Source organism: Phyllosticta capitalensis, assembly GCF_038381095.1.
Source record: "Phyllosticta capitalensis strain CBS 128856 chromosome Unknown BKA78scaffold_12, whole genome shotgun sequence".
NCBI classification, from domain to species: domain Eukaryota; kingdom Fungi; phylum Ascomycota; class Dothideomycetes; order Botryosphaeriales; family Phyllostictaceae; genus Phyllosticta; species Phyllosticta capitalensis.
The window spans coordinates 1,089,682-1,106,537 of NW_027117450.1; the positions used below are offsets into that span (position 1 = coordinate 1,089,682).

The 16,856-nt window shown below is 55.7% G+C and overlaps 6 protein-coding genes across 6 annotated transcripts; 4 read left to right on the top strand and 2 right to left on the bottom strand.

Moving 5' to 3' along the window:
• Positions 1 to 2,086: 2,086 nt before the first annotated feature.
• BKA78DRAFT_54871 (uncharacterized protein) lies at positions 2,087 to 2,965 on the top strand. The gene has a single exon (XM_066893356.1). The coding sequence runs from the start codon at positions 2,178 to 2,180 to the stop codon at positions 2,715 to 2,717; it is 540 nt and encodes a 179-aa protein (XP_066739311.1). The 5' UTR covers positions 2,087 to 2,177; the 3' UTR covers positions 2,718 to 2,965.
• A 2,106-nt stretch (positions 2,966 to 5,071) lies between these two features.
• BKA78DRAFT_54828 (uncharacterized protein) lies at positions 5,072 to 5,476 on the bottom strand. Its single transcript, XM_066893355.1, has one exon. It carries the CDS (start codon positions 5,427 to 5,429, stop codon positions 5,193 to 5,195), a length of 237 nt encoding a protein of 78 aa, XP_066739312.1. The 5' UTR covers positions 5,430 to 5,476; the 3' UTR covers positions 5,072 to 5,192.
• A 1,367-nt stretch (positions 5,477 to 6,843) lies between these two features.
• BKA78DRAFT_357228 (uncharacterized protein) lies at positions 6,844 to 7,958 on the top strand (the record flags this gene model as incomplete). The annotated part of the gene is made up of 2 exons (XM_066892180.1): positions 6,844 to 6,997; positions 7,927 to 7,958. The coding sequence occupies 2 exons, from the start codon at positions 6,844 to 6,846 to the stop codon at positions 7,956 to 7,958; spliced, it is 186 nt and encodes a 61-aa protein (XP_066739313.1).
• A 1,192-nt stretch (positions 7,959 to 9,150) lies between these two features.
• BKA78DRAFT_54903 (uncharacterized protein) lies at positions 9,151 to 10,113 on the top strand. Its single transcript, XM_066893358.1, has one exon. It carries the CDS (start codon positions 9,295 to 9,297, stop codon positions 10,054 to 10,056), a length of 762 nt encoding a protein of 253 aa, XP_066739314.1. The 5' UTR covers positions 9,151 to 9,294; the 3' UTR covers positions 10,057 to 10,113.
• BKA78DRAFT_54902 (uncharacterized protein) lies at positions 10,114 to 10,991 on the bottom strand. The gene has a single exon (XM_066893357.1). The coding sequence runs from the start codon at positions 10,819 to 10,821 to the stop codon at positions 10,171 to 10,173; it is 651 nt and encodes a 216-aa protein (XP_066739315.1). The 5' UTR covers positions 10,822 to 10,991; the 3' UTR covers positions 10,114 to 10,170.
• A 2,343-nt stretch (positions 10,992 to 13,334) lies between these two features.
• On the top strand, positions 13,335 to 16,148 carry BKA78DRAFT_357230 (CP2 transcription factor-domain-containing protein; the record flags this gene model as incomplete). The annotated part of the gene is made up of 5 exons (XM_066892181.1): positions 13,335 to 13,348; positions 13,476 to 13,604; positions 13,772 to 14,359; positions 14,406 to 15,715; positions 15,772 to 16,148. 5 exons carry the CDS (start codon positions 13,335 to 13,337, stop codon positions 16,146 to 16,148), a joined length of 2,418 nt encoding a protein of 805 aa, XP_066739316.1.
• Between the last annotated feature and the right edge of the window lie 708 nt (positions 16,149 to 16,856).

The window sequence follows — 16,856 nt, forward strand, 5'->3', positions numbered from 1 at the left end:
GCCGTCTTCACTGGGTCGCCGTCTCTCGCGATTCTTCGCTACCATGCAGTCGCCGCACTCATCTTGCGAATAGTCTTGCTCGCCGCCAGACCTAGACTTGCTAGTGGATGACGCCTGACACCTGTCCCCTTGAACGTACGCGCCGCGCCGCACCCAACGTTTCCAGCACGCTGGATACGCTACAAGGTTCTCCTAGCTCTCTTCCGCCCTCAAACTCTTAATCCTTGAGCTCGGCGAGTCTCATGATTAATGGCGCCCTCCCCCGATCTCAACACGGCACTGAGGGTGGCGGTAGACTTTGACCCTATCCTCACCGACTTGCTGCAGCGGTGGCGTCGTGCCCATCTGTCGCGGCATGATTAGTCTCTTCGTCGTGCCAGCAAGGGGAGCAGTCTTCGCTTCCTAAACAGTCGAATAGCGAGATGGCCCAAAAAGGTAATCCAAAGTAGGATGTGACCGCGACCACAGGTTTCATCAGTCAGGGGAGCCCAGGCGAACAACGGCAACAAACATCCCAAGACTCTCGGCCGGCAGTTTCCGCATGATACGAGACACCAAGATCACAAGCACTTTGCGGTGGCCAGCAACACTTCTGCCCTCTCGTCCTGTCCGAACTTGGAGATGGTACGGCATCCGAGCTCGTGAACACTGGCGCAGCTGCTATTGCTTGAGTTCCACATTTCGTGTCGTCGAGCTCTTCAGGAAGCATAACAGCATTCGAGCTACCTATTTGTGGCCCTATTGCTTCGTTGTCCAAGACTTGGCCAATGGCTGTGTAGCCACAAGAAGCATCGCCATCGTGAAAAAACATTGCGCATCAAGATGCAGCTCACGGCCAAGGCGAACGCCGTAACCAGATCTGCAGTCCTGTCGCAGTGGCCAAGAGAAGCCACGGCATCCCCGATCATCAGCCGGGAGCAGGACGCACGTGAAAGGTAAACGTGCATACCCATGGCAATCGGCCTCGCAGTCTCGTTGGGCTGGCGAGACATGATGCTTGCCACTCGAGACCCAGCCCCTCTTTGCGCACCATTATCCAGCTCAGTCATGAAGGCCAATTGGCCCCTAACTCATCAGATATCAACAGTCTCGCAGGTTCGCTCTTTCAGAAACCAGGAAAGTGGCGTGGCCATGGTGGCTGACTGACTCGGTTGCTACCACACGCTCGAACTCTGGCCTGAGTCGCATCTCTCCAGGGAATCTCTGCCTTACCTGGCACTCGGCAGCAAAGAAATAGCCGTGTTTGCCAACATTTTAGCTTATGCTAAGCCTGAAATTCATCCGCGCCACCAGAGAGACCGCCAATCACGCCGCACCAAGACCGCCAGAGCGTTGCTTCACTTTCTCTATTTACGTCTCTGCGAAACCTGTCCTTGCTCAACATCCTTGGAGCTTGAATTGGCAACGTGCCGCTCCGCCTGCACGCCGAGCCTCAAAATCTTGCTTCACCAGATGCGCATTTCTGCCACGCTCCTTGATCAGGTCGTGGCAAGGTGCTGAAGAGCGCTCAAGTCTGGGCATCAATTGTGGTGGCTTTCAGCCTGAACGGCAAAACCCACCAGTCAAACAGCAGCAGCAAGTGAGACGGCCCAGCCACTGGTGAGGCAACGAAGACCCATCATCGAGACGTTTGCACATTGGGTGCACGGGCGGGGCCTGAGAAGAGCACGTAAGGCAGAGGACATCAGATTGGTCGATTCCGACGCCCCCCCATCTAATCACAGACTCGGGTGCCGTTGTGCTCATGCAGAGAGCGGCTGCGTTTACTCATGTTGGAATTATTGCATGCGCCTTGAAAATTACCAACCGAGTTCGACCCAGATTGCGCTGCTGACACAAACCGCTAACCGTGAGGTTGGGGAAGACTTGCCAGGATCCACCTCCAGTTTGATCTTCCCGGTGCCGTTGCTCGTCCGGCCCACGACTGGAGCAGTGGCCTCCCCGACGCCAAAGCACCCTCTGCGATTTGATATTCGGCACACAATCGTTGATCATGTCGATCCTATTCGACGCCAGAAGCCACGACAGCAGTTCGATGCGCTGTTTGAATAGCACTGGCAAACCGATCGCTGCTAGGCGGCCCCTCCACAAGCAGCAGCCTTGACTGACGGTTGCAGTCTTGCTCGCTGCCGTCTCCTCTGCGTCTTGATCTGCATCGGATAAAGTCTGGTCTGCCAATGCAATACGCTGAAGTCCGCCTTGGGTACGTTTGGCACGGAAAATCCCTTTGCCCCTTGGACAACCACTGTACTGGTACCGCGGTTTATCACCTCTTTCCCTCCATGTTCTCACCGCCTGCAAACAATTCTTCAACCCTAGGAAAGCCAAGAGCCAACACCATCAGGCGCTCCACTTCAGGGGCTCTACCGTCCCTCGTCAACTTTAAAATCCTCAAGTGCCGATCTACCCCCAGAAAATCAAGTGGACGCCGTGTTTTCTCAAGGCCTATTCGCCAAACAACTATCCTTCCAAATTGTCACAACCTTACGATGCGTCAGTCTGCGCACCCTGGGAAGTTTTCCCTTTCGCAGCATCAATTTAACGCGCGGAGCTCGCTGATTAACGGGGCCAAGGCGCTACCTCCCTGCGTCTGCATCGCTGACTGTCGCAACTCTAACTTGGAGAGACTGGTCATGAACCTTGTTTCCCGCCGAGTAAGTCTGGTTGTCTGCATAGTGACAGGGAGCTGGCTTTATCACTTGTACCTGACGAATTAGCTTCCTCGATTATTGACTGAATGACAGACACGAATTCATTTGCACGAGCCAAAAGCTGCCAGCGACGGCAGCTAGCCGCGGTGAAATATGAACGTACCGCATTGTTGCTTGCCAGTCTACAGACAAGCGTTTGCGCCACTATGATCATCGCTGCTTTGGGCCACAAAGCCCCCAGTCATGCTGCGAAGTCTATTTGATTAAAGAACCTTCATTGCTGCTTCTAGCTTAATTGTGCATTGTGCACAGTGCACACAGAAAGCAGGCTCACCAGTCAGTCAGCTTCAAACGCCCCTCGGTGTAAGTTCGTCCGCGCGCTTTGGCGCGACACTCCTTTTTGGCGTGCTCCGCGTCCAATTTACTCTACGCACGCGTGCTTGGACCCACTGATGGAGCTGTAGTGGTGTTTTTGAATTTGAGGTAAGCGCAAGAGAGGGGAAAGTCCGATCAGATTAGGAAATATCTGCTCAGGAGCACCTTCGCGCAATGTGTGCCCGATCAGTTAGCGAGCAACCCACCAGATACGATGGTGTGTTGTTTGCAAAACGTGCCCTTGCAGCGGCGTTGGCGCGACGAGCGCTGGTTCCTCGTTGGTAGGTGCTTTAGAGAAGAGTAGGTATCGATTGCGGGGGTTTGAGGCAGCTGAGCAGATTGCTGAGTAGCGAAAGGGGTTGCGAGGCAAGTCTGCCTATCGGGTTGGTTTCGACACCCGTTGCTGGCGACCCGGTAGCCCGCATCAAGGGCACTCGGACTCGGGTAGCTCCTCCTCACCATTTCCGTACCCCCGAGTCACGGCGAGCTTTTTCCTTGGTCAACGTTCTCGCTCAAGCCCATGTGCACAGTACAGTCAGGAGATGCGCGACTTGTTGGTTTCGCGCTCCCAAACAAGCACCTCGCTTGCTACCCGCAAAGAGCGAAATATCTCCGTTGCATAGCGCATTCGATTCCAGGTTGAGGAGGGAAAGGAAAAAGACCGCATCTGCGTGCCGCATCGGCATCGATCAAGTGCCGAGAGATATCAGAGCCATGGGCCGGCACGCCTTTCACCTTGGACTTCTCTTGGCAGTTGATCATCTCGCAACAGCTCTTCGCACCATTGAGTCGCGGTACTCGGCGCCATGACGCCGCGGCGCTGCATGGGCGTTTGCGTGATTGACACCAACTGCCGACGGGCGTTGTGGCAGGTGGACTGATGGCGTTCTGTCGGTGCGATGGAAGGAAACTATCGCAGGTGCTGTACAATTCTGAGGAAGGTGTGCCTTGACACCTGCCACATGCTGCTGCTGTCTGCGCTACGACCTCAGGGCGCCCTTGGTCATGATTCTCGCAAGGCCCCCTCCCCCGCCCTAAATCCTATCGAACGTCTCCCTGTGCGCTCCCAATGCTCGAGGGCGGTTGATGCGAGGAAGAGGTGGCCTAGGAGAGTCGTGACAGCGTGGACATGGCGAAGCTCAGGAGTCGACAAGGCAAGCCGCGCGCAGGAACAAGATTTGAGATTTTGCTCCCGACGAACGAAAACAACAAGGCCGCCGTACCTGGACGATACCAGGTACTTGCCAAGCAGAAAGGCGAAGAGTTGGTGGAGATGAGACAGGCCAAAAGCCAAAGGCGGTGCGAGCTGCGAGAGCGATGCTTTGGCAGTTTGAGAGGGAGCGAAAGCGAAAACGAAAATAACCAGCCGGCAGCGATCGATTGTACGGTACAGGCATCAGACTATGATTGGACTACTAACCGACCGCGCGAGGCAGCAGAAAAGAGGACAATGTCAATGGCGGTTGTTGAAGCGGTTCGCATTCCAATTCACCCTGACACTAAAGTCCAGGTCCAACACAGACGGGCTTGCGTCGACGAACGCGAATCCGAGAATGACCTTCGACCGCAACCCGAACCTCTCCCTATCTTTGCTTTGCTTTCCTGGCGTCCATCATTTGGCGCACAACCACACCACTCGATCCGATGACACCACCTCCACCGCTACTGCTCCGATGGCAACGACTCACGTCTCCCACGGATGCTGCCATTTCGTAGTGCGCGGCGGCAACTCGACTTCCCGTCTCACACTCTCGTACTGCTGCGGTGTTGCTTGGCCTCAATTTGCTGCTGCACCGCATCACCGCCGCCTAGGGCATGGCGCGGGCCGAGTCGATGAGCTTAGCCTTTTTCTTCGTCGCAACACATGGCTCGTCTTTGTCGAAGGCTGTTGGGTTGATGCCGGCGAGTTGTTTTCTGTGGTGTGATTGCCTGGCTCCTTGCCATGTTCTTCCTGGATGGCTGGCGGGTTTGCTCCACGCGCACTTGCTTTGCCTGTCTATTCCGTGTCGAGAAAGGGATCTATCAGACCATCCTCAGCGACGACACGCCTTGTCCTCGATGCCCTGCTCTGCCCTGCCCAGCCCTAGGCGTAACGCACACAGCACAGCCTCCACCACCAAGTCCTCCCACTCCACTCCCACTCCCCTCCATCCCTCCTTCCTTCCCTCAGCTTGGCGCAGCACTGACGTACAGGAAGAACAGCAGAGTCTCGTCCCGTCCGCGCCCCTGCACAATATCACAACAAGGGCGGGCAGGCTGGCCGCGTCTTCCCCGCCCCGCCGCCGCTCCGCCACCGCCAACCTTCCTTGGCACGCGCAGCTCAGATGACGCGGCGGTCGCTGAAAACAGCACACCGCGGAGCGCCGAGAGCCAAGCGGAGCGGGGAAGTAGAATTGAGGCCATCTTGGCGGCGAGGGCGCTGAGAGCGGGGAGGGGGGCTGTGGCTGAGGAGAGAGGGGGCGGGGAGGATAGGGGTGCGTGGTCTCGGGGAGACGGGCTGGGTTGTTGTCATGACTTTGAGAGATGTGTTGATGAGGCGTGCTGGGCGGGTTCCGGCGTTCTTGACTAGCAGATGATAGCGGTCATGATTTGTGCTGGGGAGACGGGAAACGGTGGTGTCTGGGTTCTGTAGTTTGAAAGTTGCTGCTTTCAATGATGTGTATGCGCTTTGTACGATTCCCTCTCTACTGGATTAAACCTGCGACAAAGATGATGCCGATTGGGTTTTCCACTGGCTTGCTGTTCTTCAATCCACACAGGCCCAGACTCAACTACCATTCGCCCCTGATAGCCCGCAGCCAATGGGATTGCAAAACCTTTTGAAGTCTCACATTTTCGTGTGAAGGGGCTAGTGTGAAAAAAGCTCCGAAACGGCCGTCCAATCCCAATTGCTTGCGTTCTTTTGTAGCGTATGTACGTGCGCGCGTTGTGCTCAATCAATCGACACATCACTTCGTCCTTGGACCACATCAGCCGCGCTTGTATGGTCCACAGTCCAGGTTCTTCAGTTAGGTAGACTCTCAAGTGATGAGACTTCTACCAGAGAGTCATAATCTTTCAACTATGTCGTTTGACTGCCGACCCAAATGAGTCATCTGCATCAGACGGGCACTTCATTGAACATCCTAAGCATTTTTCTGGCATGGGACACCTTTAGCGGTCTTATGAATCGTAATTTGTCTCTAGTTCTATATCCAGGAGTTGTCAGTACAACGGGAATTCATCGCAGTCGCTCGAAGCATTTGCTCAATTCCAAGCTCAGGGGAATGCAGACGCAAAGCTTGCCAGGTTCGCTCGATAGTGCGGTGGGACAGCTCGCAAAAGTGCTCGCGAATGCTTTCTGACTGGTCCCTTCTGATACGACCCTACCGGCTCTAGGATCAATTCTGTGTTTGATGTACGGAGAACATCCCTTGTCACGTCGACGGCAAAACGAGGACTCGAGACCGTAGGGCTGCTGAAAAATGTAGAGACTGGTGACTTGGAAAGAGCATCCTCGCCGTGGGTTCTTCCTGGCTGAGTGACGATTTGTTGCACAGATATCTGGAGGTTGGCCAAGAGCGATCCAAAAATCCAGAATGTAGGGCGAAAGATCCACTTCTCCTGATCGTGACAGGTATTCTAATAGATACAAATACATCATTTGCGGCAGGAACAGAGTTACATCTAGGTTTTCATCTCTTTTGTGTCCATAGAATCGTCGAAACGCCCTTGGTAACGTCGGTCGTGGCCAAACCGACCCAAAGAAGGCGGAAGCGGAGCATGGGATGAGATCACAGTGCTTAGATACCACTATCTTCTTAAATCCACCCACCGGATGGTTTCGTCGTCGGCTCCCTGCGTCGCGGCGCTGCTGGTGGATGATACCAAGCGCGGTTTCGAGTACAAGAAGCTGGCGGAGATGGAGCTGGTGTGGATGCTACTCAAGATTGACGCTGTCGACACGAGCGGTGACGAGGGAGCGCAAGCCTGTAGGAAGGAAATAAGGGTACCAGTGCCATGCTGTTGAATAAGCTGGCGTTGGTAGGACACCGGAAGATGAGTTGATAGCCGTCCTCTCGCGGCTTTTGTTGCTCGCCATGCTGTCTTGATGTGGCAGGAAGTATCAGCGCTCTTGCCTCTGAGCGCTGGACTGTTGCAAATCGGCGGGGCTCCTTTCCACCATCAGATTTCTCGTCCACCTTTAGAAGGCCCTTGAGAACGTCCATTCTTGCTCTGACTTGCTGATGGATCAAAATCCAGCAAAGGTAGTTGAATGTACCGTGTGGCACCTGTGTGCGTTTTCTTGTGGCCAGTGTTGAAGTCGCTTCCTGTAGCGTGGAAAATTGGCACAAAATTGTTTTCGAGTTTCTGAATAGACCAGCGATCGGTGCGCATCGCGGAGTCTGCTGCGGATTTTGCCAATCAAGGTCGGATTGCTATGTCTCCAGAAGAAAGGTTTGAGGAAATGCGAAGAGAAGAGACTTGCAAAGCCCGACAATATGCCTCATAAAATGGCGGGGGAGTGGATTTGGAAGTCGCACCGGCGCTGGCGGGTATCATTTATATCGAACCGCCAAGCGAATGGGATAGGCGAGCAAAAAGAAGGGGAGGGGAGATGTTTTTTGGCGAGTAAGCAAGAGAGAGGCAGAGACAGACGGAGAGCAAGAGAGAGCAAAACTCCACCCGCAACCCCATCGGGGCTACAGGATATATTCAACCTTTCTCGCACTGGCCTAAAGCCTGTAGACTGGCCCGAGTAGGTGTTTAGAGAAAAAAAAAAAAAAAATTCATCGCGAACCGAGAGGAGGTCACAACGGAGCCGGCCAGTACCAGACTCGAACCGGCGGCACTCTCGCTCAACTGGCTGGCTCCATTATGTCCTCGACCCTCGGGACTGCCCCTCTAACCACTGCACCAGCGAACCGGTGCAAGGGCGAGGGGCGGTACTAGTGTGCTGGGTTCGACTCATTATGTAGAGATGGTCATGCGGGAGTCCAGTCACCTCGACCTTTGGTACGCGGCCACTTCGGCATAACGAGAGCGCTGGCTCGTCCGCTGGCCCAGCCAATCCCAAACCAAGCTCTTTCTCGGGCGATGGCCAGCAGACAGTGTGCCTGTGCAAAGGTAAGAAAATGCTTCGAAGTGGACGAGTGTCGAGCTTGTTTTTGAGAGCCCAGGGTGAACAAACCGGGACTTTGATACCGCAGAATCGAGATCAAGAGAAATAGGCTCGGCCTGTCGTCCCAGGAAAGCTGAAAGAGAGAGAAAAAGACAAAAGAAAGAAGGCGAGCGTGTAGGGTTTCCGAGATCTGTTCCAACCTTTGATGGCTTCGTCGACTCCACTCAAACACCATGTGGCACTCCTCCAGCATTTGGACAGCTCGTTCAATGGCTTCCTACGAAGCGCCTACCGACAAATTGTGCGAAGCTCCAAAAGCAAGCCGAATGTTCTCAGCCCATTCGGACGTTGCCAGATTGCCATCTTTTACCTCGTTGGTGAAAAAGTGGCCGGGCAGGAATGAGCGATGGAGAGGATTCAACCAGTCATCTGGAGCACCGTAAGTGGGCAATTTTCGATTCTGGAATGCCCGAGCTGCTCATTCAGCTCGAAGCGGCGAACACAGTCTGCTTTCGCGCAGGTCTGGGTGGATTTGGAAGCGCAAGTTGACGAGTTTCCCTTGCGCATGGCGTCTTTATCCTGAGTGGGATGCGCTCATCGATCCGGGCTGTAGAGATATTTTTGGAGACTAAGAGGAGTCGAGCTCTGAAACGGAGTACTTGGACGAGCGGGTTTGCGGGCGATCGAAGAGGCCTTGTCGTTGCCAAAATTGGTGTTTAAGATCAAACATTACAGACTCAATGTTTGCCAAAAGAAAAGAATCTGCGCGAAATATCGAGTTAGCTGCGAGATAGGCAAACAAAAACATGCAAAAGACCTCGTGGTGCGCTTGCTGCGCTTTCCTGGATAGTTGACTCCCGAGGTCGCTCGTTCCTTCCATGGGTTATGAGGTTTTCTCAAAACGCGTCGTCTGGACATGATCTAAGGAAACTTTCCAAGTTGAGAGTTGTGAATCTGTCAACAAACCAGCAATTCTACAGCGGCTGTGATTCCCTTTGATCAAGACAGTGAGCACTAAGCCCAACTGCAGTTGTCCACCTCCAGAGGCCCCAGTGCGCCTTCTGCTTTTGGTGCTGCGACCCCAAAACACCAGGTCCTCAGCACCGCGCGCCGAGCATCGTCACCCGCCATCCATCACCACCACAAAACCTCAACCAATTGCCCACCATGTCCGACATTCAACAGTGGATGCGCAAGAAAAAAAAGCAGCCTGCGAGCGCACTCACACCCACAGCGCCAACAGCGCCCTCCGATCTCCCGTTACGCAACGCACCCGACACACGATCAGACTCTGGCGCTCCGTTGACGACCGGACTACAAGCGTCGCGAGCAACATCCGGAGCAGGCGGCCCACGCAAGAAGATCTCGTCGTACTTTTCGGCAAACACCATCAACCCGATCGGCAGAATGAGCAGCCTGAGGAGTAGCCCGAGCGGCAGTAAGACGCCTGCTACCGAGGACCCGTTCGACTGCGGCTGGCCTGAAGACGAGAACGACATGGTGGATGATTCTGGAGCCGGCGTTGGTGACAGCAGAGAGGCCATGTTTGAGGCCATGGACGCGATCCAGAGCACGCTCTGCCAGAATCCGTTCGAAGGCCTGCCAATTCGCTTGAACAAGTCGTTCCTGGCGCTCGTCGAATGGTTCCGCAACACGACATATGAGAACGAACACTTTCGGGAGAGAGTCGACGCGCTGGAGGAAAAGCTACGAGAGACTGAGAAGAACCACGACGACGAGGTGGCAGTCTACAAGCAAGAAATCAAGAGATTGGAGGTCATCATTTCCAAGGGCCAGGACGGCATGGCGAGGTTGATGGCTTCGAGGCAGGACAGTGTGCTGCGCAAGGGCAACAACAGGCGGACTGGACGAAAGACGGAGACTGATGATGGCAAGCAAGGAGACAAGGGTATTTTTCTGCTCTGCTGATTCATGAAGAGTGTCTTGTTACTGATGACCATCACATCAGGTGCTCGCGCTTCAGTCCTGTCGCCAACAAGCAGAGAGATTCTTCTTTCAAGACAATTGTCCTTGATTGGCCCGTCAGAGATCCCGGTCGGCACTCCACCTCAAGGACCAGCTCACAGTCTTCTTGACCACCACTCGTCTCCGTTTGAAGACGAATCTGCGCTGAGCGGAGAAGGTAATGGCCCCTCGGGATTTTGGTTTGAGTCGCCATTGACACAAGATAGGACGCGACTTTTCGAGAATCAAGGAAATCGCCACGGCCGTTTGTCTCCACCGCGGCTTGGAACCAGAGCGTGTGCTGCCTAAGCTCGTTGCCTTTTTCGACAATGCTGATGAGCAAATTGACGAGGACAAGACCGAACAAAGGCCCCGTGTCAGCGCTGAGAAACAAGACACGAATGCGACCCGCCCCCCATCTTGGGCTCCCGGAGATGATGCAGCAATCCAGGGTGAGGCGCGGTCGAGTACGGAGTTTTGGCATGATGGCGATCGGCCGCGTCGCCCAACACAAACATCGGAACTGTCGCAGCCTAGGCGTGGGAGCGTCACTAGCGACCTGTCCATCAGCAGCTCGGAAGAAACGGGACAAGAAGAGGAGCACACGAAGCAGCCGCTGATCAAGACCAAGACCAAAATCCCCAGTCCCTGTCCAGAGGTTGGCTCTGGGGCGCACAGGCGCCAAGCGGACGGCTCTTCAGGACACCTCGTTGGCAGCCCGACGACCATGTCTCGGCCGGGTAGCGGTAGCAGCGACAAGGTGGTGCTCTCGTCTAGTGTCAGTTCGCACCGGACGGCCTTCCGGCGGAGTAGCGATCGTTTGGACTACTACGGCAGCGGCGGCGCGGCGTCGACGAGGACGGCGGAACGGCACGCCAACCAGAGCGCGCAGAAGACAATGGCTGGTTCCCGTCCTGCGTCAAAGTCGTTGAGCGGGGGAACTCATCATCCTCCAGCAGCAGCAGCAGCACAAGGACCAGCGGCAGCGGGAGCGTCTGACATGTCTAAAAGCAAAGCGAGGGCCTCGATGCAGGTGGCCCCGTGGACAATTGGAAGCGGCGGCGGTCAGGATGCGACTGCGGTTACGAAGCAACGGCTCAATGTCAAGGAGAACGAGGCGGGTACCACGACGAGGGTTGGCGCCAGCGACAGAGGAACAGGCGCAACAGCAGCAGTGGGATGTGGTGAGAAGAAGAACGGCGAGCGGGCCGAGGGTGACAGGGATGTGGGTCGCAAGGCTTCACAGGTCCGGGACAGCAGGAGGATGCATCAGCAACTGCACCAGCAACAGCAGCAGCAGGAGGAGCATCGACGACGGGAAAAGTAAAGACGGTGTGGCGGATTTCGACAATTGCATGGCGGCGTCTCTCGGCGAGCAGGCATTGCATATGGGGAAACTGACGGGCGTTTGTATGCAGGGATGGTCATGTCAAAAGGGCAGAGTGCCAAAATCCCGATTCGGAACACGGCCGTCATGGGGAAATTTTGCTCCCCAACGTCTTTGAGGAGCACGGTTTGCATGAGGACGGCAGCTTGAAACAGCAGGACACTTGACAGGCAAAGGCGCGCGCGTGTGTGGCTGGCTGCGGTCGGGGCGTTGGGTGGACTCGAGTTGCACCAAGGCGGTCGTTTGTGATTCTGCGATGCGGCCGGTGGGGTCCCCCCAATCGCGATCGATCGATGGTTATTACGGAAAGAAAACGAACAAGGAGAAAAAAAAAAAGGACAGTCGCCTTCTGTGTCTCAGGCAGGATGAGGAGAGGGCGGCAGAAGGTGTAAAATGGGCGGACGACACGTGAGAGGAGCCGTAATGGGATGCAGGCGACGGCGACAGCCAAGGGCGAGATACAGATTGGGGGAGGATGGTTGCGCAGGCGGCAGAAGAAACGGGTGCGCAGGGCGACGAGGGACTGCCACACTGCCGTCTACCTTGCTACCTAGCTACCTCTAGCTACCTAGTCTGTACCTAGGCACATGGACCAAACAGAGATTGCAGGAACAAGCCGAAGAAGCGCAGAGGTGCAGAGATTTTCCTTTATTTTCCAATCACGAGCTCCGTTGGCGGCGGATGATGGACGTGGATATGATGAGAGAGCGGTGGATGAGAGAAGAGATGGAGGAGGTCGAAGAGGAGCACGCGCAGCTCCACAATGACCACATAACACACAGTTGCATCATCGCCGAGATGTGCCGTGCTGGTGCACCACTGAAGCGAAGTTACATCGCGCCCGCAAAGTCGACCCCCCACATTGAGTACATGTAGCGAATACAGATGGTTTCAATACGGTAACGCAGGCGTGTCTGTGGTACCACGACGGGCGACCGAGGGTGTCTACTACTCACAGAGGGACAGGACAGCAGCTGTGGCAGTCTGTGGAAGCGATGTGGCGACGACATGTCGAGTGTGGATGGTGTCCGATGGGCATGGCAAGAAAACGCGTCAGCCCTTGGCCAGCGAATAACGGCCTGTGGCGTCGGCGCACACACACAGTGCAAGGTCAGCTTCAGCCGTGGCGCCCTCTTTTTCTCTTTACCTTTTGTTGACATGGCCGCATCAGATTCGCGGCCAGGTCTTTTTTTTTTTTTTTTTTCGTCGTTTCTGCGCGGGAGCACCAGCCACATTTTCTTTTGTGACGGGACCAGCAGGGAGGCCTGGACTCCATGTCAAGGTGCTCTCAGACCTCACCACAGACGCCGTTTTGACGGAATCCATGCAGGGGCATGGCGCGCCTGCCGACGTCATAGTCATCTCCGCAATGAGGTGGGCCATGGCAAAGGTACTATTGAGAGAAGATTGAGAGAGAAAAAAGAACATGTTCTCTGTAAATGCTGCTGTGCTGCGGCCACGACCGGCTCAAAGAAAAAGTCGACAAAAGTAGTCCAAATAGCCTCGACCCTCTAGCGGCGGGCATCGAGGGATCAGGGAAGCTCATGTGGCGGCTGTTCCGTTGGAGCCTCCGCTGGGCACACATGGATCAGGGATCATGCATCTCCTCTGCTCTCTCACTCGTCCGTCCCTACTGCACACCACCGGCCAAAGCGCCCGTCATGTTTAACTCCAACTCGACGCCCTCTCTCCTCATATCTAATCCCTATCCCTCCCGACACCGCCACAGCCTTGCACCAGCCGCGCCTAACCATCATCACCGACTTCACTTCCACTCTCCCCCAAACCTCGACTCTACCTCTGCATGTTTCTGTCCCTCTGATTGCTCGCACCGCGCGCGCCCTCTCTCGAAGAAATGTTCCGCAACAGGTGAGCTTCCCCTCTCCTTCTGCCTGCTCCGTCGCCCTACTGCCCTGCCTTTTCCCTTGTCTGCTGCTCGTATTCTTCACCTTCAACACCGCTCTGTTTGCGCTAACCCACCACCCTCACCTCCCAGGGCCAACAACAAACCAAATGACGAGCTTCTCGCGAGCTTCAAGGCTTCCTTTCCTCATCTGGCCACCACTCGTCCTGGCCAGCCGCCTTCTCAAAACAACACAACCTCCGCGCTCGACCTCGCTCTCCAGTAAGTCGATCGTCCTCGTCCGCTCTGCGATTCAGTCGCGCAACGTCATTCCCCGCCCGTCGTGTGTGCGCGCGCGCGAATCCCACGCCCACTTGATCTTCGCCGCCGTCGGGCCACATTGTGTTCGCGCTCCTCGAATCATCCGCATGCTAATCGCCATTTTCTAGTCATGTTGGCGACTCGGAAGACTTCAAGGACCAGGATCCCACCCCAAGGGGTCCCGTCGACCAGTGGCGCTTCACCCCCTCGCTGATGGACCCCAACAGCTTCGCCTTTGCCAGTTTCGCAAACCAGCCCCCGGGATACTACACGCCCACCCCTGGTGGCACAAACACCCTCTACCACAGCCAAGCTGGCGACTTGCACACTCCGGGCTTCAGCATGGGCCTGGGCACCCCGCTCTCCATGCCTACCTCCGAGGGTGCAATTCAAGCTGGCCAAACCTCGGGCGCCGTCTCCAACTTCCAACCCCATGCCATTGCGCCTGCGCTGCAGTTCCAAAACCCCGCCCCCTTTGGCCTGCCGCCTCAAATCTCCCAGGCCCCCTCTCTCGCGCCCCACCACTTCACCCACCAGCAAACGCACTTTGACCCCATGACCCAGGCCCAAAATGAGCCTATTCTGGAAAGCATGGCTGATGGCATCGAGGGCATGCCCGTCGACATTGAGATGCACGAGCGCTCTCCGACGCTCAATTTCAACCCAGCATTCGCCGAACAATTGCGCCAGCAACCGCCGCAACAGAACCTCGAAAAGTAAGCACACTCGCGACCCCTTGGGCGCCGTTGACTGACAAAACAGCTTCCGCTGGCACGTTACCCTCAATGCACCGACGGCAATGATCAAGCATGCCGACGAGGTCCCCGTGACGTACCTGAACAAGGGCCAAGCCTATTCCATTTCCATCGTCGACACTGCCCCCGTGCAGCCTGTAGCCGGTGGCATTGCCAAGTACCGCACCTACGTCCGCATCTCGTTTGAGGACGAACAGCAACGCCAACGACCGGCAGCCTGCTGGCAGCTCTGGAAAGAAGGACGTGGCACCAACGAAGCCCACCAGCGCGGCGGTCGCCTGCAGGCTGTCGAGTTTGTCGACCCCACCCAGGTCGGAGGTGGTGACGGCGCAACCAGGCCCAGGATAGAGCTCGAATCGGCTTCCTTTGACGGTTTCGCCGTGACCTGGACTCAGGCTGCGAATGGCGCCGCCGAATGCGCCATTGCCGTCCGCTTCAACTTTTTGTCGACCGACTTTAGCCACTCCAAGGGCGTCAAGGGCATCCCAGTCCGGCTGTGCGCAAAAACAGAGCAAGTGGACGTCCAGGCAGCTGGTCTGCCGGATCCCCCCAAGCCCGAAATCTGCTACTGCAAGGTCAAGCTTTTCCGAGACCACGGCGCCGAGAGGAAGCTCTCCAACGACGTCACCCACGTCAAAAAGACGATTGACAAGCTCAAGCAGCAGATTGCGCAGGTCGAGTCTGGCATGAAGGACTTTGGAAAGAGGAAACGCAGCAGCGCCGGGATCAAGGCGGGATCAACCAGCGTCGAGCGGCCAGGCAAGGTTCCCAAGCACAAGCGCACATGGTCCATGTCTTCGGCGAGCTCGACGGGAGCTAGGCCACCGGCTGAAGAAGACTTGCATCTTAAGCTGGCGACTCTGCAGGACATGTTTACTTCGACCAGGCCTGCAAGCGTCTTGTACCTGCGGGGCGAGGAATTGGACGACCCAGACGTCCATCCGGTCCACCTTTCAGGAGATGCTCCTGGCCCTGAGCTCAAGAGGGTTGACACGGGCGATTCGACCATGTGGGACAGGCAAAGCGCGCACAACTCTTCGGTTGTTTCGCCCACGCCAAGCTCGCAGTCTGTCAATTCGGGAGATCGACACGGTTCGACTTTCCACTCGTTTCCGCCACCGTCTCGCATGGGGTCCAACGATTGGCGCAACATGCCTCAAACAGCGACAGGGGACCTCAACTCGTTTTCCGGTCACACCTCCAACCTTCCCATCAAGGTGCAAAGGAAGACGGGCGACAAGGCGCTCAATGACTGGATTGACGCCGTCGGCGTCGACTACTCCTACCAATCTCCTCCTGAGCGTCTAATCAAGCCTGGTAAGTTTTCACCACCGTTTCCGACGCGTTTAGAGTCACATGCTGACAGGCAGCAGTCGCATGCTTCTACATCCAGCCTCGAGCCTTTGGTAAGCCCGCCGAGGACAACTACTACCGCGCCGTCTACCTGATGCAGCGGAACCTGCGTGAGCTCGTCAACGCCATCGCCAACAAGTGTCAAGTCGAACCCAACCGCGTCATCCGTGCCGTCCGCATCCTCGAGTCGAAACCCTTTCCGGTTCTCCTCGACGACCAGACGGTCCTGGAAATCCCCGAAGGCCAGGACATGGTGGCCGAATTCCAGGAGCTTCACGCAGAGTCGCCCATGAAACGCGAATGGGACTCGGGTCCGTCAGACATTCAAGTCGATGGCGACGTTGGTGCCGTCGAATCGAGCACGACGTCGGGCTTTGAACTGCGACTCTACTATTGACGAGGCAGTGCTGCCTTGAAAAAGACGAAACACCAAAAATTTCACGACTCATGACGACGTTGGCTGTTGTGTGTTGCAGCGGCGCGGCCCAGGCGTTCTGGTACCTCGACTGCCTGCACGCGCGTGCGCACCATGACGAGACTGCAGTTTCCTTTCCAACGATACCCCCTATCACTGGTCTGTCTGTGTGTCTCTGTACGTTCTGGTAACGAACTAGGTGTTGCTATTATTGTTGTAGCTTGTGGCTCATGGCGAGCCTCGGCAGCGCGCGTGCATGCTCACGTACGAGCTTCTCTCATCGGCTTAATTTGTGCATCTACACATCTTTCTGGGGCCTTTGCTTTGATCTTTCTTTTCATTTGTCATTATTATCTGTCTTTAGTCTGCATGAATGACGGGAAAGGATGGTCCGCGCATTTAATCTTCTAATGACCTTGGTCATTTGTCCCTTTTCCTTTGCTTTACAATAGCACCGAGCAACACTACACCACCACAGCACAGCGTACATGTATATTCCCATTCTCTTCTTTCCGCATTCTTCTTCCGTTGCTTCTTCGAACCCCTTCTTCTGTCCCCGAGTTCAAGATACCCACTTTTGCTTGGCCTGGACTTGGTTTGGCCCCAAATCTTTTCATTCTCCTCGTTGCTTCCTTTCAAATATCGATTCTTCTTTCCAGTACCACCATCTACTGTTGCAATGCACACGTG

Bases quoted from the DNA above. Each gene is read 5' to 3' on its own strand.
- BKA78DRAFT_54871 (XM_066893356.1), top strand. From the start codon at position 2,178: ATGCAATACGCTGAAGTCCGCCTTGGGTACGTTTGGCACGGAAAATCC.
- BKA78DRAFT_54828 (XM_066893355.1), bottom strand. From the start codon at position 5,429: ATGGCCTCAATTCTACTTCCCCGCTCCGCTTGGCTCTCGGCGCTCCGC.
- BKA78DRAFT_54903 (XM_066893358.1), top strand. From the start codon at position 9,295: ATGTCCGACATTCAACAGTGGATGCGCAAGAAAAAAAAGCAGCCTGCG.
- BKA78DRAFT_54902 (XM_066893357.1), bottom strand. From the start codon at position 10,821: ATGGTCGTCGGGCTGCCAACGAGGTGTCCTGAAGAGCCGTCCGCTTGG.